This window comes from Dasypus novemcinctus, chromosome 10, assembly GCF_030445035.2.
Source record: "Dasypus novemcinctus isolate mDasNov1 chromosome 10, mDasNov1.1.hap2, whole genome shotgun sequence".
In the NCBI taxonomy this organism is placed as follows: Eukaryota; Metazoa; Chordata; class Mammalia; order Cingulata; family Dasypodidae; genus Dasypus; species Dasypus novemcinctus.
In genome coordinates, this window is record NC_080682.1 from 73,341,928 (window position 1) to 73,367,662 (window position 25,735).

The 25,735-nt window shown below is 37.5% G+C and overlaps 1 protein-coding gene across 2 annotated transcripts in view; it reads right to left on the reverse strand.

The window, feature by feature from the left end:
- Positions 1-25,735, reverse strand: part of PRMT3 (protein arginine methyltransferase 3) — a 155,330-nt gene that overhangs the window by 2,093 nt on the left and 127,502 nt on the right. For both annotated transcript variants that reach the window (XM_012525660.4, XM_004459811.5), the window contains exons 14-15: positions 25,283-25,333; positions 24,994-25,081 (exon numbers count right to left, since the gene is read on the reverse strand). In XM_012525660.4, coding sequence (XP_012381114.1) covers positions 24,994-25,081; positions 25,283-25,333 — 139 coding nt within the window. The remainder of the gene's footprint in view (positions 1-24,993; positions 25,082-25,282; positions 25,334-25,735) is intronic.

A 25,735-nucleotide genomic window follows, 5' to 3' on the forward strand; every position in this document is an offset into this window, starting at 1 on the left:
TTATATTTATTTTCAGAGTATAAAGATTACATTATTGATACATTTATATATCCCTGCAAAAAGAATCATATAGTTTAATACAAAATTAAGAAATCAGAGTAATAGAAGAAAGTAGCATAAGGTGCACTCTACTGAGCAAAACATAACAATGATATTATGTGTAATTGTATATGTTAATATGTATGTTTGGTTTTAAGTTTTACAATTGACCTATTCCTCTTTACTATTTTTTTTTTTTTTTAAGATTTATTTATTTATTTAATTTCCCCCCCTCCCCTGGTTGTCTGTTCTTGGTGTCTGTTTGCTGCGTCTTGTTTCTTTGTCCGCTTCTGTTGTCGTCAGCGGCACGGGAAGTGTGGGCGGCGCCATTCCTGGGCAGGCTGCACTTTCTTTTCACGCTGGGCGGCTCTCCTCACGGGCGCACTCCTTGCGCGTGGGGCTCCCCCACGCGGGGGACACCCTTGCGTGGCACGGCACTCCTTGCGCGCATCAGCGCTGTGCATGGCCAGCTCCACACGGGTCAAGGAGGCCCGGGGTTTGAACCGCGGACCTACCATATGGTAGACGGACGCCCTAACCACTGGGCCAAAGTCCGTTTCCCTCCTCTTTACTATTAAGAAAACAAACTACTTTACATACCATGCTCACCAATGGCCTTACATGACAAGAATTATCAGTGAGATAATTCTACAAACTTTATAGAGTTCGAGTTAATTGTACAAGATAATATTTGCTAATATTTAACACTTATTTGTACCCAGCCCTATTCTAAGACCTTTACATGATTTCTCTCACTTTAATGATCACAAAAAACCCCACTGAATTAAGTACATTTTCCTTACTTTGCAGATGAGAAATAATCTGAGGTTCAGAAAGATTAAGTAATTTGATCAAGATTATATTGCCAGTTAGTGGAAATATGAGTCCAAGTTCTTCAACACTATACTCTAGTGCTTTCTTCTCTATCTTTATCTGAAAAAATTATCATTATAGTTTAAATTATGCTATGATGGACATGAAATGCCCTAAATTTTACTATCCTATCACTTTTTTTGTAAAAATATTTAGTCACTTACAAAAGCATTTTATTAGCATTTAAATTTATATATTATTCTTTAATAACCCTAGTATGTTTCCTTGTCTATTAAGGCATCATTACAGGGAAGAAATAAAAGGTCATTAGTATCTTCAATTAAGAGATGTTTCCATTTTGAAAATGCAGGCAATATCATGACATTTTAAAGCTTCTAATTTATACCAACAATCATATCCCAAATTTATCATTTGCTAAAACTGAAACTGGAAATAAGCAGCCACTTATAATAAAATGACCTTGTTTTATGAGTAAGCGACACAGAATAGTCATTAACAACTAGACTATTAGATTTAAATGACTGATACTGAATCACCAACACAGAAGACAACACCTATCAATTCCAGCCCCCATTCCCCCAAGCCTCCCTCATCTGTTTGCTCATGTTTTTTCGCTCATTGTCTGCTTGTTGTTTGCACTTATTGTGTTTTGCTTGTTGTCTGTTTTTTCTTCCTTAGAAGGCACAGAAACAGAACCCAGGACCTCCCATGTGGGAAGTGTATGCTCAACTGCTTGAGCTACATCTGTTCCCTGCCTGTTTTTGTTGTCTGCTTTTTTTTTTTCTTAATGTCTTCTTGTTGTTTGTCTTCTTTAGGAGTTTAGGAGGCACTGGAAATCAAACCCAGGACCTCCCATATGGGAGGCAGGTGCTCAACTGCTTGAGCCACATCTGCTCCCCGATAACTATCAATTTTTACAAATTAGTGACTGTTGGTTCCTTATCACTTAAAGCAATGTGTTTTAGTATAAACGACTTAATTCCATTGCTGCTATAAAGTAGTTCATATGAAGAGATACATAATGCATATTTGAGATCCAAAGTGATCTCCACAAACCCAACTTTAGGCTTAGAAGGGTATCAATACCACTGAAGTGTCCCCTATTATGTCCTTCTAATCACATCCCTTTTTTTCAACCCTCCAGGGATAGTCAAAATTTTGACTTTTTATTCACCATTACCTTTTCATAACAGTTTCACTTTATACAAATGTATGAAGTGAAAATATATTGCTTAATTTTTGTATGTCTGAAAACCTTACAAATATTGTATTTCATATTTTCTTCTGTGGTTTGCTTATTTCATTCAATTTTGATGGGATTAATCTATGTTGAAGCAAGTAGCTACAGTTCATTCATGTTCATAGTTGTATAGTGTAAAACTGTCTTAAGAAATGAGTATTTACCCATTCTTCCATTGAACTGTAGCTGTTTTTTTTTTTAATTACAAATGATGCTGCTATGACTATTTGTATATATGTCTCTTGGTGTCCATACTACATAAATTCCTCTAGGATGTGAACTGCTAGATTGTAGGACATACACATGCTCAAATTACAAATGATAAATGACCTTTAGTAAACATAAACACCTATTCATTAAAATAACCAAAAAAACCCATCTTACTATAAGAATAAAAAAGATGTTACTCTTTTTTGAGAGAATTTTTACCAAAATCTGAGAGTAAACATGATACTTGAAAGGCAAATACAGCATTTAGATTTAAGTGAGAACATAGCAAGGATACCATTATCACTGTATTATTTAATATAATTCTTGATAAAGTTCTTTCCAATGTAATATACAAGAAACAGAAATAAAAGTATAGATACAGTATTGGGGAAAAGAAAGAAAAAGTTAATTTTTCAGAGAAATAGCTCCAGAAATCTGCACTGAATTCTCCTGTGGCTTTGGCTAACTACTAATCTGTGCCACGTGTAGTACGAAACTCCACAATTCTGGACAAAGAATAACTCCTAGGGAACAATTAGCTGAACAATTCCCAGAGCTCACAGAGAGCTGGGAAATGTCTGAAATCCATGGAGCCAGAGTAGAAGGAACTTGTTGAACACTTAGGATATTTAGTAGTGATACCAGACAGATAATGCTTTAGCATTAAAGGTAAAATATATTGACAGTGAAGGCTACTCTAAACCCTCTCTTAAAAAGCTTAAAGCAAGCTTTATAAGGATCAAGGTAATCTGTAAGTAACTTAACTTCCTGCCCAAACAAACTTCAACACTCTGTAAATGAAGATAAATAACATCCAAACATTCAGCAACATAAGATTTATAATATGTGCCATCCAATTAAAAATCACCAGTTACACAAAAGTGCAGCAAATTGAGTCCAAGTACCAGAAGAAAAATCAGTTTAATAGAAAGAGATCAAGAGAAAACATGATCATGAGAAGAAAAATAGATAAAAATAAAGTAGAACCAAATGGAACTTCTAGAGCTGAAGAATATCTGAACTGAAAAAAATGCACTAGAAAGCTTAATAACAGATTAGAAAAAAACAAAACAAAACAAACAAAAAATTAACAGATTAGACACTGTAGGAGAAAAAAAACCCCAGTAAATCTGAACAAATAGCACTAGAAATGAATCAAACAAAACCAGAGAAAAATAGGGCCAAAAACCAACTAACCAATCAAAAAAACCACACAAACCCTCAAAGAAATCAGTCCATAATCCAGCATTAAGCGTAACTGGAAAATCGAGAAAGAAGCAAGAAAGTTGAGGACAGAAAACATGTACAAAGAAATAATGATCAAAATATGCAAAATTTCATAAACTGTAAATTAACATATAGAAGAAATTCAACAAACTTTAAGCTGAATGAACATATCTGCAACAATAACAAAACCACATCAAGGCACATCTTAACTTTTGAAAACCAGGAAAAAATAAGAAAAGAGAAAAAATTTTAAAATAGCCAAAAGAAAAATGACACTACATTCAGGGAGAGGAAAGAATGATCTCAAACTTTTTATCAGAAACAATGCAGGCCAGAAGACAGTACAATGACATCTCTGAAGTGATGAAAGGAAAAAACCTATTAAGAATTTGATAACAGCAAAATTCTTTAAAAAATGAAGATGAAATAGAGATTTTTCAGAAAAACAAAAGCAGAGGAATTCATTTCCTGCATATCTGCACTACAAGAAATGTTGAAGCTTTTCAGGCAGGAGGAAAATGATAGCAACAAGGAACTTGGATCTACAATCAGGACCATGAAGAATAAGAAATTGAAATAAAAAATGACAGTATCATTTACAATAACATCAAAAGGCATTAAATACTTAAGAGATAATGTAACAATGTATGTGTGCTAGGTCTAGTCACAGACTACAAAACACTGAAACATTAAAGATGATCTAAGGAAATGGTATGTTTGTGGATGTTAAGACCTAATATTGTTATGTCATTTGGACTTCATCAGAATTCATTAAAAATTCCTATTCAAAATATGTTAAGAAAATGAAGACACAAGTCAGGAATTGGGATAAAAATATTAGCAACGCCTCTATCAAATAACTTATATCCACATATATATATAAAGAAGTCTTATAACCCAGTAGTAACATATTTTGCTCAATTTTTAGCACAAACCTCAAAAAACGATATACAAATGGCCAATAAACATATGAAAAGATACTCAATGCCATTAGAGATGAAACTAATGCCAGAAACCAAAAGGAAATGATTGACAAATTTCACTATACAATAATGAAAAAAAATTCTATGAAACAAGACATTTAAAGAAATAAAAGCAAATTAAAACAATGTTAATTTCATTTCTTAGAATAATAAAGATTTTTCAAATGTCTGAATTCTGAATTGATTCCTTAGGATAGACTGTCATAAGTGGGATTCCTTGGTAAATCTTTGTACACAATGAGAATTATATTCCAGTCTTATATTCTTGCCATCTTCACCAACAAAAATATCTTTTTTATTTAGATAAAACAATCTGATTATTTTTATTTGGATTTCAATGACTGTCAGTGCTAATGGTTATGACAAATGTTTAGACATCACCTAAAAGAAAAATCTCTCTTGCTCATTTACCTTAGTGGTTTTCTTCTTGATGTAAATGAAGTACTGGTGCAAATACTTCTTTTAGAGCATTTTCTCTAATACCTGATGCTGTTTGACTTAAGCTGCCTTAGAAGTCTAAGTTGCTTTGCTTACAATGAACAGAAAAACGTTCTATTCAATCCTTAATGTAAGGGTAAAAACTGAAATGTACCATGGTGCTTGAAAAGGACATTATCAAGTTTTTCACTTTAGGTTCAAAGGATATACCTATCAGAGGTTCTATGTATTCCTCAATTTAGAAATAGATTCCATGTCAAGAAGAACTAGTAATGGATACCTCTGTTAAATTTTCCTGAAAGACAATTTTAAGCATCTATAAAATTAACAAAACATCTGACTTTTTAAAAAGTCAACATTAATTGCCTTACATATATGTATAAGCTGACACTGCTATTTTCATGTCTTAAAATGAAATATAAATACATATCTTAATTTCGGAGAAGAGAGTACACATACTCATTTAAGTCAATTAAATAGAATGAAGGGTCACAGTAATGAATACGTAATTCACATTGCTGAAGCCCCTTCAATTGCTCAAACCTGACTAATATGCCCAGGCAGTGGCTGTACTACCAGAATTGATCAGAGTAATTAATCGGTGTCAAATAGATATAAAATGACTGATGTTTTCAAGCATGTGTACTGTGATGAGAGACGCAAAGGACATTCTCTATGGAGCTGAGCTATATCACATTGTTTTTAGCATAGGCAGATGGCTATTAGTGCACCACAAAGCAGTGCTGCACTTGAATGAAGAAAAAAATTGATCATTTCAATCCTGTTATAGTCTACTTTTAAAAATAAATTTGTTCTATAGTAATGAATTGCATCTCCTCATAAGAAAAAAAAACCATACTCATTATCATTATTAAAGCTCAGAGCTAAAAGAAAAAAAAAAGATTGTCTACAATATGAAAAAGCTTCAGTATAACACAAAGCTTAAATGTATATGTAGCGGAGAAAAAAACAGCCTGACCTCAGTCATACTTACAACATCAAATCACATGAAGATAATCTGAATGTTTAAAGTAAAAACTGCTATATAATAGGGAGCGCATATAGCTCAAGTGACTGTGTGCCTGTTTCCCACTTACGAGATCCCGGCTTTGTCCCTGGTACCTCCTAAAAACAAAAAAAATAAACAAAAAAACCAACTCAGGGAAATACAAAACAAAACAAAACAAACTAACTCGGGGGCGCCAGTGTAGCTCAGTGGTTAAGCACTGCCTCCAATATCTATGAGGTCCCAGGTTCAATCCCCGGTCCCAGGACATCAAAAAACAAACCCCCTGCTATGTGAGTCAGTACAATAAAATATCATTATTTTTAGAAGGGAAAAATATATACATACCTGAGTTAAAATTTTAAAGTGTTCACTCTTTTAAAATATTCATTCTGTGAGGCTGATCCCTTATTCTAAAAATGTTGACGTGCTCAAATGTTTAGAGCACTTGTTTTATTTATTATTTTTATTTTTAGGAGGTATTGGGGATTGAACCTAGGAACTCATATATGGGAAGCAGGCACTCAATCACTGAGTTACATCTGCTCCCCTGGAGCACTTCTTTTGGAAGTTGTGAATCAAATTACTAGGCTCATTATTATTATTTTTTTAAGATTTATTTATTTACACCCCCTCTCCCCTCCTGCTCTCTGTGCCCATTTGCTGTGCATTCTTCTGTGTCTGCTTGTCTTCTCTCTTCTCTTCTTTCTAAGATTTATTTATTTCTCTCCCCTTTCCCCCATTGTCTGCTCTCTGTGTCCATTTGCTGTGTTGTGTTCTTCTGTGTCCACTTGCATTATCCAGTGGCACTGGGAAACTGCGTCTCTTTTTTGTTGCATCATCTCTCCTTGTGTGCGGTGCCACTCCCACGCGGGCTATGCTCTTTTCATGCAGGGTGGCTCTCCTTGCGGGGTGCATTCCTTGCGCGTGGGGCACCCTTACACGGAGATGCCCCTGAGTAGCATGGCACTCCTTGAGTGCCGCAGGACTGCGTGTGGGCCAGCTCACCACATGGGTCAGGAGGCCCTGGGAATTGAACCCTGGACGCTCCATATGGTAGATGGACTCTCTATCAGTTGGGTCATGTGTGCTTCCCTGCTTGTCTTCTCTTTAGGTGGCACTGAGAACTGATCCTGGGGCCTTCTGGAGTGGAAAAGAGGGGCTCAATTTCTAGCGCCACCTCAGCTCCCTTGTCTGCTGTGTCTCTTATTGTCTCTCCTCTGTGTCTCTTTTTATTGTGTCATCTTTTTGTGCCAGCATTCTGCTCAGGCCAGCTTGTCACACAGGCCAGCTTGCCTTCACCAGGAGGCCATAGGAATTGAACCCTGGGAGCCCAATTGCTTGAGCCACATCTGATTCCTTAGGCTCATTATTTTATAGTTCCATTTTGCTTTTACTCAAATGTATTTAGTCTGAGAAGCTCTCTATTCCCACTAACTTTAAGCTGCTCTGTAAAAATCAAGTCTACCCTCAAGAGTAGGAGATTTACTATTACTGAAGACATTAATACACACACAATCTAGGTAGAATAACTGTGTTTAGGTATGTTTACAAATTTCATTTATTAAAAAATACATTACCTTCTGAGCACGAGAGAAGCTTTACATAGTAAATATTTCTGATTTGACTAGGCTTTATTTAATTTTATCTAAAAAAAATCATAGCATATTGAGTCAAAAACTACTTTTAGTTTAGCTAAATCCAACTACAGAGAACTCTTTTCAATCATGCCAAGATATATTTGAACATAAACCTGCTCAAGTATAATAGTGCAATGGGATTTCTGAGAACACTAGAGTCGGCAAAATGGGACAAAATATAGCAACTTGCTAAGTGCGCCTGGCATGGTGTCACCCACAGTGATGACAGCAAATTAGATTTAATGACTTAATGCAGAGCACTACACTTATTAACAGAGTATTTATAATATATCAAACACATCAGACCAAAAAGGACTGAGAACACATTGATCAGTGGAACAGAATTGAGAACCCAGAAATAAACCCTCACCTCTACAGTCAACTGGTTTTTGATAAACCTACGAAGACAATGTTAACAGGACAAAACAGTCTTTTCAACAAATGGTGCTGGGACAACTGGATATCTATAGCTAAAAGAATGAAAGAGGATCCCTATCTCACTCCCTGTATAAGAATAAACTCAAAATGGATTAAAGACCTAAATATAAAAGCCAGGACCATAAAACTACTATAAGAAAATGTAGGAAAACATCTTCAAGACCTTGTAGTAGGTGGTGGTTTCTTGCGCCTTACACCCAAAGCACACCAAACAACAAAATAGATAAACGTGACCTCCTCAAAATTAAACACTTTTGCACCTCCCAGGACTTTGTCAAAAGGGTGAAAAGGCAGCCAACTCAATGGGAGAAAATACTTGGAAATCACATGTCAGATAAGGGTTTAATATCCAGAAAACATAAAAAGTTATTACAACTCAACACTAAAAAAGACAAATGACCCAATTAAAAAATGGGCAAAAGACTTGAATAGACATTTGTCAAAAAAAAGAAATACAAATGGCAAAAAACACATAAAGAAATGCTCAATATCACTAATGATTAAGGAAATGAAAATCAAAACTACAGTGAGATATCATTTCGTATCTATCAAAATGGCCACTATTAAAAAGACAGAGAACTACAAGTGTTGGAGAGGATGTGGTGAGATAGGAACACTTATCCACCCTTGGTGGGAATGCAGAATGGCACAGGCACTGTGGAGGACTGTTTGGCAGTTCCTAAAGAATTTGAATATAGATTTGCCACATGACCCTGCAATACCACTACTGGGTATATACCCAGAAGAACTGAGAGCAGTGAAAAGAACTGCTCACCAATATTCACAGTGACATTATTCATGATTGCCAAAAAGCTGGAAACAACCCAGGGGTCCATCAACAGACAAATGGCTAAACAAACTGTAGTATATACACACAATGAAATATTATGCAGCTATAAGAAGAAATGAAGTCGTAAAACATGGATGAACCTGGAGGACATTATGTTGAGCGAAGCAAGCCAGATGCAAAAGGACAAATACTGTATGATTGTGTTGGTATGAACCAAATATATTGTGTAACATATTGTATGATTCAAGAAAAAATTTATATGTATCAATACATTTAAATGAGAAACATAAAAAAAAAAGACTGAGACAAGCAAAGAACTCATCTATGGGAATCTTTTATCATAGAACACTGTGCTATTATAATGAAGATGTATTCATGAATTGATTTGGGAGAATAAAAACGGAAGCAATTAATTCTCTGAGGACAATGAAGAAAGATTTACAGGAGCTACCTGGATCATAAAGGGTCAACTCAAATTTATTAAGTGAGAGAAGTCAAAAACAACAGTCTAGGTTGAAGCATATCTTGGACAAAGGCAAGAAGCAAGTAAGGGTAGGAAAGTTAGCTAAAAATGAGCAGTCTGTATAGGTGGACTATATGACAAGTTTATCTGAGGATGTGGCAGGGTGGATGTATTAGTCAGCCAAAGGGGTGCTGATACAAAATACCAGAAGCCTGTTGGCTTTTATAAAGGGTATTTGGGGTAGCAGCTTACGGTTACCAGGCCATGAAGCATAAGTTACTTCCCTCACCAAAGTCTGTTTTCATATGTTAGAGCAAGATGGCTGCTGTAATCTGTGAGGGTTCAGGCTTCTTGAGTTCCTCTGGGCTCAGCTCCTCTGTTTTCTCCACAAGTTCAGCTGTAGACTATGAGGCTCTCTAAGAGTTTGACTCTCTCCACAAGGTCAGCTGTAGACTATCAGATGAATGGCTCTGTCTCTCTTCCTGGGGTTTCTGCCATGTCTAAGGAGCTGTCTCTATTCCTCTTCTTTTCCTGGCTCAGGTCCTCTCTTCCGGGGGCTTGCTTCTCTTTCCTCTGCTGACTTCCTGGGGCTCCAGCTTAAGACTTCAGCATCAAACTCCAACATTAGAAACCCTCAACTCTGTCCTTTGCCATGTCTTTTATCTGTGAGTCCCCACCCAGGGGACTAATTATAACTTAATTACGCCTAGGTACAGACCAAATTACAAACATAATCCAGTATCTATTTTTGGAATTCATAACCATATCAAACTGCTACAGTGGAGTAAGGATGAAAAATGATTATCAGATTGTAATGGGCCATGGTGTTTTGGTTTCTTGGTTGCTAAAACATACCATACAATGGGTTGACTTAAACAATGGGAATTTAATGGCTCATAGTTTTGAGGCTAGAAGTCCAAAGCCAAGGCAGCAATATGGCAATGCTTTCTTCCTGAACAATGTAGTACTCTGAGGATGGCTACGAGCATCCTTGGTCCCTGGCTTTTCCATCACATGGCAGCACCTTCCCCTTTCTCTTCTGGGTCCCGCTGATTTCCAGTTACTGGCTGCTCTCTGTGACTTCTTCCATGCCCAATTTTCCTTTGCATATAAGGACTGCAGCCATTGTGGATTAAGGTCCACCCTCCTTCAGTTTGGGCACACCGTAACTAATAACATCTTCAAAGGTCCTATTTACAAATGGGTTCATCTCCACAGGACCAGGGGTTGGGACTTGAACACACCTTTTGTGAAGGACATGATTTAATCCCCAAAATATAGTGAGGAATTTGATTTTAGGCTGGAGATATTGACTATCCAGTAAAGTTTAAAAAAAAAAAAAAGAGGTTTACTTTACATACAACAATATATACATTTTAAGTGTGTTGTTTGATGAATTTTGAAAGCCAGTTTCAAAAAAATTCTGTCTACCCTAAGATCTCAAAGATAATCTCATATTATCTTTTAGAAGTTTTATAGCTTTAACTTTTATATTTGGGCCCAAGATCATTTTAGAGCTAGTTCTTGTATTTAGAGTCCTTATTTCCCCATACGAATATTTAGTTGTTCTAATACCGTTTGTTGAAAACACTACCCTTTTTCACTTGAATTATATTGGCCCTTATAAAAATTTAATTGACCATATAATGTAGGTCTATTTCTGGATTCTCTACTTGTTATATTGATCTGTATGTCTACTACTATGCCAATACTATACTATTTGGATTAATGTAGCTTTTATTAGGTTTAGAAATCATGCAACATAAGGATTCCAATATAGCTCTTTCTCAAAATTGTTTTGGGTACTCCAGGTCTTTTGCATTCTATATACATTTTAGAATCAACCTGTGAATTTCTACAAAACTGGGACTCTGAGATTGCATTGAATTAATAGATGAAATCTGGGAGAAGGAACACCTTAACAGTATCAACTGTTCAAGTTCACAAAGTATTTCTCTTAAATCTTTAATCTTAATCTTTTAGCAATGTTCTGTTGTTTTAAATGCAAAGGTTTTACACGTTTTGTTGATTTTATCCCTAAGGTTTTAAGGTTTCTTAATGTTATTGTAAATCATATTGCATTTAAAATTTTCAAATCCAATTATTCATTGCTAGTGTGTTGAAATATAACTGATTTCTACATTTTGACTTTGTATTCTAGACCCTGCAAAATTCACTTATTAGTTCTATATCTTTATTTGTAGATTATTTAGAATTTTCTATGTATGTGATCATGTTATCTGAAAATAACAGTCTTATTTCTTCCTTTCCAATCTGTATGTCTTTGACTTCTTTTTGTTTCTAATTGCACTGGTTAAGACTTGTATTACAATGGAATATGAGTGGTGAAAGTGGACATCCTTCCCTTGTCTCAAACTTATGGGGAAAGCATTCAGTCCTTCCCCATGAAATGTGATACTAGTTGTAGATTTTGTGTGGATGCCTTTTATCGGGTTGAGGAAATGCTCTTTTATTTCTAGCTTGCTTTGAAGTATTTATCATGACTGAATGTTGAATTTTGTCAAATGCATTTTCTGTATTCACTGATGTGACCATGTGGTTTTTCTTTAGATTGTTAATATGGTGGGGCACATTAAATGATATTGAAATAACAAATCAGCCTTGCATTCCTGGAATAAATCCCAGTTGGTCATGGTGTATTATTCTTTTTATATATTGATGGATTCAATTTGCTAATATTTTGTTGAGAAATTTTGGATCTATATTCATGGGGGACATTGATCTCTGGTTTAATTTTATTTTACTGTTTTTGTCTAGTTTTGATATCAAGGTGATCCTGGCCTCAAAATTAGTTCCCTTCCCTTCTCTTTTCTGGAAAAGACTATGTAGAATTGGTGTTATTTCTTTAAGTGATTGGAAGACTATGACAGAGAAGCAATCTGGGTCTGGAGTTTTATTCTTTGGAAGGCTTTTAGGAGGCAGGCTTTTTTTTCCCCCTTAAAGAAAAAAAAAAAAAATTGGAACACAGCCATGCCTATTTGCTTACCAACTGTCCCTCAGAGTTTGAGGTGCCTGCAGGTACCCACTGGGGATCTCTGGGGCCTGGGAAATGAGAGAATGGAAAGAAAAAAGAAAAAGGGTATTTCCCATTCTCTCTCTGGGCATTAAGAGACCCTTTTTCCTTACTCAAGCTAGAATTAGAGACTCCTCCTGGACTTCCTTCTCTCTGTGCTGGTGCCCTCTTCTGGGTTTCAGGCTATCTAGAGTACAGTTGCAGATTCTGGAGGCAAAAAAAAAAAAAAAAATCATCTGCTTACCACCAGTTTGGTGGTACCTTGAATTTTGGTCCTTTTCACCATTCTAGCTGCTATTACTTACTTCTTTAAAATAAAAACTGGAGAAATTATAGGTTTGCAGAAAAATCATGCACAAAATACAGAGTTACCATATACCACCCTATTATTAACACCTTGTATTACTGTGGTATATTTGTTACAATTAAAGAAAGAACATTTTTATAATTGCACTAGTAATTATAGCCATCATCCTACAATAAGATTTAATGTTTGTGTTATACATTCCTATGGTTTTGGTTTTTTTTTAAAGATTTATTTTACTTATTTCTCTCCCCTTCCCTCCTGTTGTCTGCTCTCTGTGTCCATTTGCTGTGTGTTCTTCTGCAACTGCTTGAATTATCTGGTGGCACTGGGAAACTGCATCTCTTTTTTGTTTTGTCATCTTGCTGCGACAGCTCTCTGTGTGTGTGGCGCCACTCCTGGGCAGGCTGCGCTTTTTTTTTTCACCCGGGATGGCTCTCCTTTATGAGGCGCACTCCTTGTGCGTGGGGCATCCCTCCGCGGGGCTGTCCCTTTATGGCACGGCACGCACTCCTTGCGCAATGTAGCACTGCATGTGGGCCAGCTTACCACGAGTCAGGAGGCCCTGGGTATTGAACCCTGGGCCTCCTATATGGTACGTGGATGCTCATCAGTTAAGCCAAATCTGGTTCCCAGTTCTATGGTTTTTAAAAAAATTTTATCCTGGTAACATATATACCAACTATAATTTCACTTTTAACCACATTCACATATATAATTCACTGCTATTAATTACTTTCACAATGTTGTGCTACCACCACCACCATTCTTTACCAAACTTTTGAATAAATTTAACAATTTTAAAATTTTAATGTAGTTAATAAGTTTATCAATATTTTTATTCAGGGTGAAGCTTTGGGGACTTTGCTTACTACCTCCTCTACCTCAAGTCACAACAATAGTTACCTATCTTTTTCCCCTAAAATCTTTCAGTTTTACTTTACTAATTTTTAATCCATCTAGAATTAATTTTTATGAATAGAGTGAGACAGGGCTATAATTAAATTATTTCTCATATGGGTAAATAATTATCTCTGTACTACATGTGAAGTACTGTGATTCTATATTGTCATTTCCCATTCCACTTAAATTACTGGGGTAGCAGATGTGGCTCAAGTGATTGAGCTCCCACCTACCACATGGGAGGTCCGTGGTATGGTTCCCAGTGTCTCCTAAAGAAGACAGCGAGCTGGATGATGGGCAGGTGCAGCAAGCTGACAAAGATGATGCAAGAGATACAATAAGAAAAAAAAAATGTAAGGAGAGACACAACAATAAAAAGCAGGGAGCAGGGGTTCCTGGCACCTCCTGGAGAAGATAAGCAAGACAGTGAGCTGATGCAAAGGGTAGGTGTGGTGAGCTGATACAACAAGATGTTGCAACAAGAGACACAAGAAGAAAAACATACTGAGAGATACAACAAAGCAGGGAAGGGTGGTGGCTCAAGCAATTAGGCACCTCCCTTCCCTATCGGAGGTCCCAGGTCCAGTTCCTGGTGCCTCCTAAAGAAAACAAGGAAAAGAAACAGACACAGTAAGTGCAAACAACGAGGGGGTGGGGAGAAATAAGTAAATAAAATAAATCTAAAAAAAGAGAAATTACTGGTTGTGATTCCCCAAATTGATTTTACAAACCATTAATGGGTTGTGTGACAGTCTGAATTTAGTGAATCCCCCCAAACAAGAAAGATTATATTTTTGAACTAATTCATTCCTGTGGGTGTGAAATCCTTTTGATTGAACTATATTAGTGAGGCATAAGGTTGAGTTTCCACCCTCTTACTGAGTCTGATTTAAACAGAGACAGAGAGAGAGAGAAACACAGAAAGAGAGGAAGCTGCCATATTTGATCTGGCAATGTGAGAGAAAGGACTCTAAGCTCAAAGGACAGAATCCCCGAGAAACTCAAAGACCTGAGCCCTAGGGAGAGCTAGGACTGATAGCTCACAACTGAACTTGGGAAGAAAGCGGAAGAGCCAAGACTGATAGAGGAGGCCAGGAAAGAGATAAGCCCTCTGCCTGGCTGCCCACAGCTGAGCTCCAAGAGATGCTGGATTCTGGAGGGGGAGGCAGAGATGGGCAGACATCTTCACCAGAAGGCAGGACATCAGAATCAACAGCACCTGACTTTGTAAGAAAGCATCCCCAGAGTGCCTTAATTTGGGCATTTCATGGCCTTCAAACAGTAGGCTTTTACCCCAAATAAAATTCCCATTACAAAAGTAGACCCATTTCTGGTACTTTGCATCAGCAGCCCTTTGGCAAACTAAGACAGGTTGAGACTTAAAAGTTTGAAGAAAACAGTAACAGTTTTATATGTTTTTTGGATGTTTGTTAAAATAGTACCATCCAACCGGCTTCTTTCCATCCAGGTCAGATGCAGGTTTAGCCTAAGACCCAGTGCCACCTCCGACAGGAAGGAAGTTGCAGGGACCTGCGCCAGCCTTTCCGGGAAATTGCCAGCCAAGCTGTGGAGGCGAGTGATTGTCGTACTCTGGTGGTACTAGCTGCCCCAGGAGCTGTTCTGTGACCAGAAGTGGAAGCTCCTTTTCCCAAAAACAGGGGAGGAGGAGATGGTTGGCTGCAGACTTCAGCTACTGATTGGTAAACTCAGATGGCTAAGGAATAACTCTTGAACAGCTGGGGTGTGAATCTGTCCAAGTCGGAAAGAGGTTGGTGACTGCCATTTTGACTCTGCCCCCAGCCTGAGGGGAAGCCTGACCAAATACCACAATGATATTTGTATCACAAAGGAACGGGTTTCTTTCACCCAGATCAGCCTGCAGCCCTAGCCTAGGCTTCAGTCCCACCTCTGGCAGGGAAGAGGCTGACTAGCTCCGCACCAGTCTATCCAGGTAACTGAGGATACCTTTGGTTGGCACAAACTGAATAATTAAAAGTCTACTGGGGCAACTGCAGTCATCTTGGACCTGCACTGGATAGATTGCTGCCCACACCTGCAGCTCCATCCAGGCCCCAGGCAGGGGAGAAAGGGGCGTGAAGCTTCATCAGTCTCTCTGGGCAACTATAGTCTAGGCTTACATGACTTGGATTATGCCACATAACTGTGACTCTGTCCCTACCTCTGGGAAAGGAGAAAGTTGGGAGAAGCTTCATCCGTCCCTGGGGCAATGAGCGCAGCTTAAGCCTCCACAGTTTATAGCATCAATTACATCCTTGGCTTCTACTGCACAACCAGCAAGGGAGAAAGGGCAGGAAGCCCTAAACTAAAGAGAAAAACTGCACCCAGAATAAATACTCCAGTAATCCAGATGCCAAGACACCAACAAAAAATTACAATCCACACCAAGAAAGAGGAAGCTATGGCACAGTTAAAGGAAGAAGATAAGCCTCCAGATGACATAAAGGAGTGGAGACAACTAATCATAGATGTTCAAACAAATCTCCTTAATAAATTCAATAAGATGGCTAAAGAGATTAAGGATATTAAGAAGACATTGGGGGAAGCGGGCTTGGCCCAATGGATAGGGCATCCACCTACCACATGGGAGGTCTGCGGTTCAAACCCCCGGCCTCCTTGACCTGTGTGGAGTTGGCCCATGCACAATGCTGATGTGTGCAAGGACTGCTGTGCCACGCAGGGGTGTTCCCCACTTAGGGGAGCCCCATGTGCAAGGAGTGCACCCTGTAATGAGAGTCGCCCAGCGTGAAAGAAGGTGCAGCCTGCCCAAGAATGGTGCTGCACATAGAGTTGACACAACAAGATGATGCAACAAAAAGAAACACAGATTCCTGGTGCCACTGATAATCAGGATAGAAGAGCAGACAACTGGGGTGGAGGGAGAGAGATAAATTGAAGAAAAAAAAAAAAGACATTGGATGAGCACAAAGAAGAATTTGAAAGCATGCATAGAAAAATAACAGATCTTACGGGAATGAAAGGTGCAATGAATGAAATTAAAAAAACACTGGAAGGAAATGGACTTGGCCCAGTGGTTAGGGTGTCCATCTACCACATGGGAGGTCTCCGGTTCAAACCCTGGGCCTCCTTGACCCGCGTGGAGCTGGCCCACGTGCAGTGCTGATGCGCACAAGGAGTGCCCTGCCACGCAGGGGTGTCCCCCGCGTAGGGGAGCCCCACGTGCAAGGAGTGCACCCCATAAGGAGAGTCACCCAGTGCGAAAGAAAGTGCAGCCTGCCTGAGAATGGCGCCACCCACACGGAGAGCTGACACAACAAGATGACGTAACAAAAAGAGACACAGATTCCCGTGCCGTGGACAAAGAAACAAGACACGGCAAATAAACACAGAGAACAGACAACCGGGGTGGGCAGGGGAGGGGAGAGAAATAAATTAATTAATTAAAAAAAACATTGGAATCATATAATAGCAGATTTGAGGAGGCAGAAGAAAGGATTGGTGAGCTTGAAATTGGCCTCTGAAAGTGAACATACAAAAGAACAGATGAAGAATGGAAAAAAATTGAACAAGGTCTCAGGGAACAAATGACAGCCAGAGATGTGCAAACATATGTGTCATGGGTGTCCCAGAAGGAGAAGAGAAGGGAAAAGGGGCAGAAGGAACATTTAAAGAAATAATGTTAGAAAATTTCCCAACCCCATTTTTTTTTTTTAAAGATTTATTTATTTATTTAATTTCCCCCCCTCCCCTGGTTGTCTCTTCTTGGTGTCTATTTGCTGCGTCTTGTTTCTTTGTCCGCTTCTGTTGTCGTCAGCGGCACGGGAAGTGTGGGCGGCGCCATTCCTCAGCAGGCTGCTCTTTCTTTTCACGCTGGGCGGCTTTCCTCACGGGCGCACTCCTTGTGCGTGGGGCTCTCACGCGGGGGACACCCTTGCGTGGCATGGCACTCCTTGCGCGCATCAGCACTGCGCATGGCCAGCTCCACACGGGTCAAGGAGGCCCGGGGTTTGAACCGCGGACCTCCCATATGGTAGACGGACGCCATAACCACTGGGCCAAAGTCCGTTTCCCCCAACCCCATTGAAGGATTTAGATATCACTGTCCAAGAAGCACAATGTACTCCCATCCGAAAAAATCCAAATAGACCAATTCAAGACACATACTCATCAGAATATCAAAGGCCAAAGACAAAGAGAGAATTCTGAGAGCAGCAAGAAAAAAGCAAAGCATAACATATAAGGGATATCCAATAAGATTAAGTGCTGATTTCTCATCAGAAACCATGGAGGCAAGAAGACAGTGGTCTGATACATTTACGATACTACAAGAGAAAAACTCCCAGACAAGAACCTTATATCCAGCAAGACTGTCTTTCTAAAATGAGTGTGAAATTAGAATATTCACAGATAAACAGAAACTGAGAGAATTTCTAAGCAAGAGCCCAGATTTTCAGGAAATACTAAAGGGTGTTAGAACTTGAAAAGAAAAGACAGGAGAGAGGGGCCTGGAAGAGAGTCTAGAAATGAAGATTATATCAATGAAAGTAACTAAAAGTGTCAAAAGAGTGGTGAAAGTAAAATATGACAGATAAAACTCAAGTAGTCAGGAATAAACTTAACCAATGAAGTAAAGCAGTTATATTCAGAAAACTACAACCCAATGTTAAAAGAAATAAAAAAGTCCTAAATAACTGGAAGAACATTCCACGCTCATGCATTGGAAGACTAAATATCATTAAGATGTCAACTCTACTCAAACTGATATACAGATTCAGTGCAACCCTGATAAAAATTCCACCAAAAAATTGAAAACACAATTAGCAAATTTATTTGGAAGTTACCGGGTAAGGGGTCCTCAATAGCCAGAAACATCATAAAAGGAAAAGCGAACCCTCATCTCCTGATTTATATAGTATATATGTATACTACAGCTATAGTATACTACCAAGCTTATAATAGTAAGATTCTGACAATATTCTTTCATAATTTGTAACAAACATCTCACGACAATACAAGGTGTTGGGAAGGTTAATACATGGAACCCCTTATGATGTTATGCATGTTCACTTTGTAAAGTTCACAACTTTTACTATACACTTGTTTATGTAACTTCATATATAAATGACAAAGATAATAATAGGAAGGGTTGGGGGAAAATATTTTGGTTAGTAGTAATATTTTGACAATGCTCTTTAATGATTAGTTAAAAATTTTTAACAACAATGTAAGGTGTTGGTGGTAGGGTGAGTTATGAGAGTCCTGCATGATATTATATACGCTTGTTTTGTAAGTTCACAACTATTACTATACACTTATTGTTTACGTATGTTTGTGTGTGGGTGATATAGTTCAATAAATTAATAAAAAAAAAATAGTACCATCCTACTGAATGCAAAATGGCATCTCCTTGTGGTTTTGAATTGCATTTCCTTAATAGTTGATTATGAGCCTCTTTTCATGTTATTTTTGGTCATTTGTATATTTTCTCTAGAGAAATGTCTATTCAAATATTTTGCCCATTTTAAAATTGGGTTGTTTGGCTTTTTGTTGTGGAGCTGAGGATTTCTTTTACCTTCTGGATATTAAACCCTTATTGGATATGCAGTTTCCAAATATTTTCTCCCATTGGATAGGTGGCTGTTTTACATTCATGATAAGGTCCTTTGCATAAAAGTTCTTGATTTTGATCAGGCCCCATTTCCCTATTTTTCCTTTTATTGCTTGTGCTTTGGTGTAAAGTCTAAGAGCCTGCAGCTTAACAAGGTCTAGATAATGCTTTCCTACATTTTCTTCAAGGAGTTTTGAAGGATCTTACATTTAGGTTTTTGATCCAATCTGAGTTGACTTTTATATTTGATGTGAGGTATGGGGTCTACCTTCATTCTTTTGCATATATGCTGTTTCCTCAGCAACATTTGTTGAAAAGATTTTTCTTTTCCAATTGAGTGGTCTCTGCCCCTCCCTTGTGAAAAATCAGTTGGCCATAAATAAGAGGGTTGATTTCTGAGCTCATAATTTGACTGTATGTCTGTCCTTGTGATACTATCATGCTACCTTGATGAATGTGGCTTTGTAATAAGTTTTAAAATAAGAAGTACAAGTTTTCCAATTTCATTCCATTGTGGCTGGAGAAGATATGTTCTAAGATTTCAATATTTTTGAATTTATTGAGACTTGTTTTGTGATCCACCATATGTTCTATCCTGGAGAATCATCACACAGTTCCTGCCTGTTTAAGAGTTGTTCTGATGGACGGACTGATTCCTGGAGTTTTTTACCATGCTAACTTCCCACAATTCCCCTCATAAATGGCTTCTTGATTTTAGTCATTTCCTTTATTAAATTCACTCAGCATAAGATGCTAATGCTATATCTTTCTTAAATAGAACTTTGATTAGTATTCCCCCCTTACTTAAAAATCCTCAAGGGGAGACTTCCAGGAAGATGGTGTCAGAGTAGGGCGGCAGGGCTCTACTCTCTTACAAATACAAAACAGGAAGGGTAAAATCCTGTCTGAGGGAGCTGCTTTGGGAGTTTGCAGACCAGGAGAGTGCTGTGCATCATCCAGGAGGGAGAAGGATAAAGATGAAGAGGCTGAAGCAAAAACTGAGAGTTAATAGCCTGTGTGGCCCAGAACAGCACCCCTGCCCCACCCTCCCATGGCTCACTGCAGTCAAATGAGAGGGGAAAGGGAGGGGGTAGGGTGTGGTGGAGGGTGGAGTGTGGTTTCTTTTCAGTGAGTTTGGCCAATGGAGCCTGTCTTGAATCTTGGCTATGGCCAGACCACAATCACCAGCGAGTGGAGGTTGAAAGGGACACCTCCGTGAAAAGGTATGGCAAAGTGTACCACGTGCTGGCAGGTCAGGAAACTGCAAGAAATAAAGATTTTGAGTCTTACAGGTCCAGTTACTTTCAATCTGGTTAATGACCCATTAGAGGGTCCATGGTTATGTTTTGACAACTATAACAGGGTAATCATAAAGATTAGGAATAAGTTTAACAAAAAATCAAAGAAAAGCCATAAAAAAAAAAAACCACTAGGCAAGGGAGAAAAACTGAACAACAGAGTAATTTCACCAGTATAATCAGATGCCTAGACACCAGAAAAGTGATAAGCCATACTAAGAAATAGGAAGCTGTGGCACAAAGGATCAAATAAAAAATCCTGATGAGACACAAGATTTAAGACAACTAATTGATGTCACAAAAATCTAAATCAATTCAAGGAGTTAAAGTAAAACATGTCTAAAGAGAAAAGTTAGTAAGAAGACACTGGGTGAGCATAAAAAACAATCTGAAAGCCTGCAAAAGAAAATAAGAGAGGTTAGGGAATGAAAGACACAATGGAATGAAATTGAAAATACATTAGTGGCATATAACAGCAGCTTTGAATTGGTAAAGGACATAATTAGTGACTTGGAGGACAGAGCATCTGAATTGGAAAAGAGAGGAGAACAGAAAGAGAAGAGAATGGAAAAAAATGGAACAGGGTCTTGGGAAATGAATGACAATGTGAAACATATAAACATAGGTGTTATAGGTGATCCAGAAGGAGATGAGACTGGAAAAGGTGCAGAAAAAATATTTGAGGAAATAATGATAGAAAACTTCCCAACCCTTATAAAAGATACAAATATCAAGATCAGGAAGGACAATGCACTCCAAATAGAATAAATCTGAATAGACCTACCACAGGACACCTACTTAAAGCAAGAGAAAAGCAATTCATCACATACAAGGGAAGTTCAGTAAGACTAAGTGCCAACCTCTCTTCAGAAACTATGGAGATAAGAAGGTGGTAAGCTATATTTAAGGTTAAGAGAAAAACAGGAATTATTTATCTGGCAAAAATGTCCTTCAAAAATGAGGGTGAGTTTAAAGTCTTCAAAGACAAAGACTGAGAGAGTTTGTTACCAAAAGATCAGATTTACAATAGCTACTAAAGGGAGTGCTGCAGCCTGAAAGGAAAAAGCAAGGGTGATAGACTTGGAGAAGAGTGTAGAAATGAAGAATATTAGCAAGGGTATCTAAAAGGGTAAAAAGACAGATAATAGTAAAATATGACAATGGAAAGTCAAAGGATAAAACAGATGAAGTAAATAATGACTTTACAGTAATAATACTGAATTTTAATGGATTGAACACCCCAATCAAAAGACAGATATAAGCCACCTATATCCTGTGTACACGAGACACATTAGACACAAGGACATGAAAGTGAAAGGCTGGAAAAAGATATTCCGCAAAAAGAGTAACCAAAAAAGATCTGGAGTAGTGGTACTAATATTGGACAAAATAGATTTTAAATGCAAAACTGTTATAAGGGATGAAGAAGGTCATTATATATTAATGAAAGGAGCAACCCACCAAGAAGAATCATAATATTTATGTACTTAACCTGGGTGACCCAAAATACATGAGATACACACTGGCAAAACTGAAGGGAGAAATAGATGTCCCTACAATTAAAGTTGGAGACTTCAAAATATCACTTTCAGCACTGGATAGAACATCTGGACAGCGGATAAATAAGGAAAGGGAGAGCTTGAATAATATGATAAATGAGCTAAACCTAACATACATTTATAAAGCATTACATAACCCAAAACAGCAGGACATACATTCTTCTCAAGTGCTCACGGATCATTCTCTAGGATAGACCATATGCTGGGTCACAAGATAGATCTCAATATATTTAAAAAAACTGAAATTATATAAAGCACTTTCTCTGATTATAATGCAATGAAGCTAGAAATCAATAACAGTTGCTTAAAAAAAGAAAATTCACAAATATATGGAGATTAAACATACTCTTGATTAAATAATCAGTGGATCAAAGAAGAAATTGCAAGAGAAATCTTGAGATGAATGAAAACAGGAACATAACATATCAAAACCTATGAAATATAGCAAAGGCAGTGCTAAGAGGGAAATTTATAGCCCTCAGTTTAAATTTTAAAAGAAGAAAGAGCTAATATTAAAGACCTAACTGCACACCTGGAGGAACTAGAAAAAGAACAGCAAACTAATCCCAAAGTAAGCAGAAGGAAAGAAATAACAAAGATTAGAGCAGAAAGAGAGAGAGAAAAAAGAGAATCAATAAAACCAAAAGTTGGTTCTTTGAGAAAATACACAAAACCAACAAACCCTTAGCTGGACTGACAAAGAAAAAAAGAGAGAACATAGAAATAAAATCAGAAATGAGAGGGGGGACATCACCACTGACCCCACAGAAATGAGAGAAATCATAACAGGATATTATGAACAACTGGATGCCAACAAAGCAAACTAGACAACACTGACAAAATGGACAAATTCCCAGAAACATACAAACAACCTACACAGACACTAGAAGAAACAGACCTCAACAAACCAATTCCAGGTAACGAGATTGAAACAGTTATCAAAAACTTTCCAAACATGAAAAGTCCAGGACCAGATGGCTTCACAGGTAAATTCGACCAATTATTCAAAGAATATCTAATGCGAATATTACTCAAATTCTTCCAAAAAACTGAACAGGTGGGAACGCCCCCAAACTCATTCTATGAAGCAAACATCACCCTAATACCTAATACCAACCAGACAAAGATACTATGAAAAAAGAAAATCACAGATCAATTTCTCTAATGAATATAGATGCGAAAACCCTCAACAAATACTTCTAACTGAATCCAAAAGAATTACACACCATGATCAAAAGGATTTTATCCTTGGTATGCAAGGGTGGCGCAACACAAGAAAATCAATTAGTGTAATACACCACATTAATAAATTGAAGAAAAAAATCACATGATCACCTCAATTGATGCAGAAAAGGGATTTGACAAAACACTGCTTACTTTCTTGATAAAAACACTCCGAAAGAAAGGAATAGAAGGAAACTTTCTCAACATGGTAAAGTGTGTATATGAAAAACTCACAGCTAACATTGTATTCAATGGTGAAAAACTGAAAGCTTTGTCCACCACTGCCACCACTATTATTCAATATTGTGCTAGAAGTTCTAGCTAGAGCAATCAAGCAAGAGGAAGAAATAAAAGGCATCCAAACAGGGAAGGAAGAAGTAAAACTTTTGCTATTCACTGATGATATAATCCTATACCCAGAAAAATCCCCAAATATCCACAACAAAACTACTAGAACAAATAGACAAGTTCAGCAAACTGGCAGGAAAAATCACTAGTGATTCTATACACTACTAATGAGCATTCTGAGGAGGAAGTTAGAAAAAAAAAATTCTAGTTACCATAGCACTAAAAGGAATCAAATATTTAGGAATAACCTTAAAAGGACATAAAGGACCTGTATTCAGAAACCTACAAAACCTTGCTAAAAGATACCAAGGGCCTAAATAAATGGAAGAGCATTCTGCATTTATGGATCAGAAGACTAAATATCATTAATATGTCAATTCTACCTAAACTGATGCATATACTCAACAACATCCAATAAAAATTCCAACAGCCGTTTTTACAGAAATGGAAAAGCCAATTGTCAAACTTATTTGGAAGAGTAAGTAGCCCTGAATACAGAAAACTGTCTTAAAAAGGAAGAATGAAGTTGGAGGACTCTCACTTCCTGAACTTTAAGCATATTACTTAGCTACAGTGGGAAAAACAGCATGGTACTGGCATAAGGACAGACAGATTGACCAATGAACCTGAATTGAGAATTCAGAAATAGACCTTTACATCTATGGTTAAGTGTTTTTTGACAAGGCTATCAAACCCACCCAGCTGGCTCAGAATAGTTTATTCAACAATGGTGCTGTGAGAACTGGACATCCATACCTAAAAGAAATAAAGAGGACCCCTTTATATAAAGGACATCTTATAAAAACATTAACTCAAAATGAATCAAGGTCCTAATTATAAAACTTCTCGAAGAAAATGTAAGGAAACATCTTCAAGATCTTTTGATAGATGGTGGCTTCTTAAACCTTACACCCAAAGCACAAGAAACGAAAGAAAAGATAAATAAATGGAACCTCCTTGAAGTTAAACAAATGACTTTCTTAAGAGGTGAAAAGGCAGCCTACTTAATGGGAGAAAATATTTGATAACCACATTTTTCTTTCCATTCTACCTATTCAAATTTATCCCTCATTACTCCCCAATGTGCACCTCGCTCCACTTGGCAAACTGGTCTCCTTACAACCATTCTGTGCTCACCCGTCTGTGCCTGTGCCTTTACTAGAATGCTCTCCGCCATCTTCTCTCTGCCCTCTCAAATCTTACAGTGTTCAAGGAATGATTTGAATTCTACATAGCTTTACCCTTCATTGACTGTTTACTTACATGAATACCTAGTTATATGTAGATGGTAAACTCTAAAAACATCTTATCTTAGCATGTTATATTGTCTCAAACACAGTGGACACACAAAAAATGGTTGTAGAATGAATGAATATTGGTTACTTCAGAAAGAATAAGATATTTTCCCCTCTTACTTTTCTTCCTCACCTGCTTTAACTGAAAATGGCTTTTCCAGTAGAAATATCGTTTGTTTCCAGTGTGTTCTGGTACTCTGGGGACCCGTAGAGAACATGATCTGCATTGGTAGAGTTCAAAAGTATCTGATGAAGTACACGATTTTTAATATCATGCTACATTAATCTACTACATCACATATATGCTCTGATTGCCTACAACAGCAAAATGCTTATTATCTATCAAACACCTTCCAGCACAAAAATAAAATACAATGTACTTTGCATAATTAGTTCTTATGAGGTAAGTCATAAGTACTTACCCTGTTGTGGCAATTCTTCTCAAAATATATATCAAAGTAACCAGCAATTGCCTGTTTAAAAAAGAAAAGGAATATAAACAATTATTAAAATAATCACACAGGGAGTGATTGGTTATACAGTCTTTTAAGTGGCAAATGAAAACCCATTCAACTTAAAGTTATAACGGCTCACTACTTTTCCTGAAAAGATGGTGTTAAGTAAAAATTAAGTAATGTGACTTGGCTTTCCCCCACAGAAATAACATAATAATAAAAGTAATAAGACTAACCAAATAATATCTGGTTTTATTAGAAAAATGATCATGCTAGACTAGTGAATGGTAAGGGACCACGTAGCGAGATAACCAGCCAGCCCATAGCCAACCGACACTTGCCAACTAAGGTGCCGATATCTGAATTAAGCCTTTTCAGACCCTTCATACCTAGTCAAGTTGTCTAGTCAAGACAAACTGC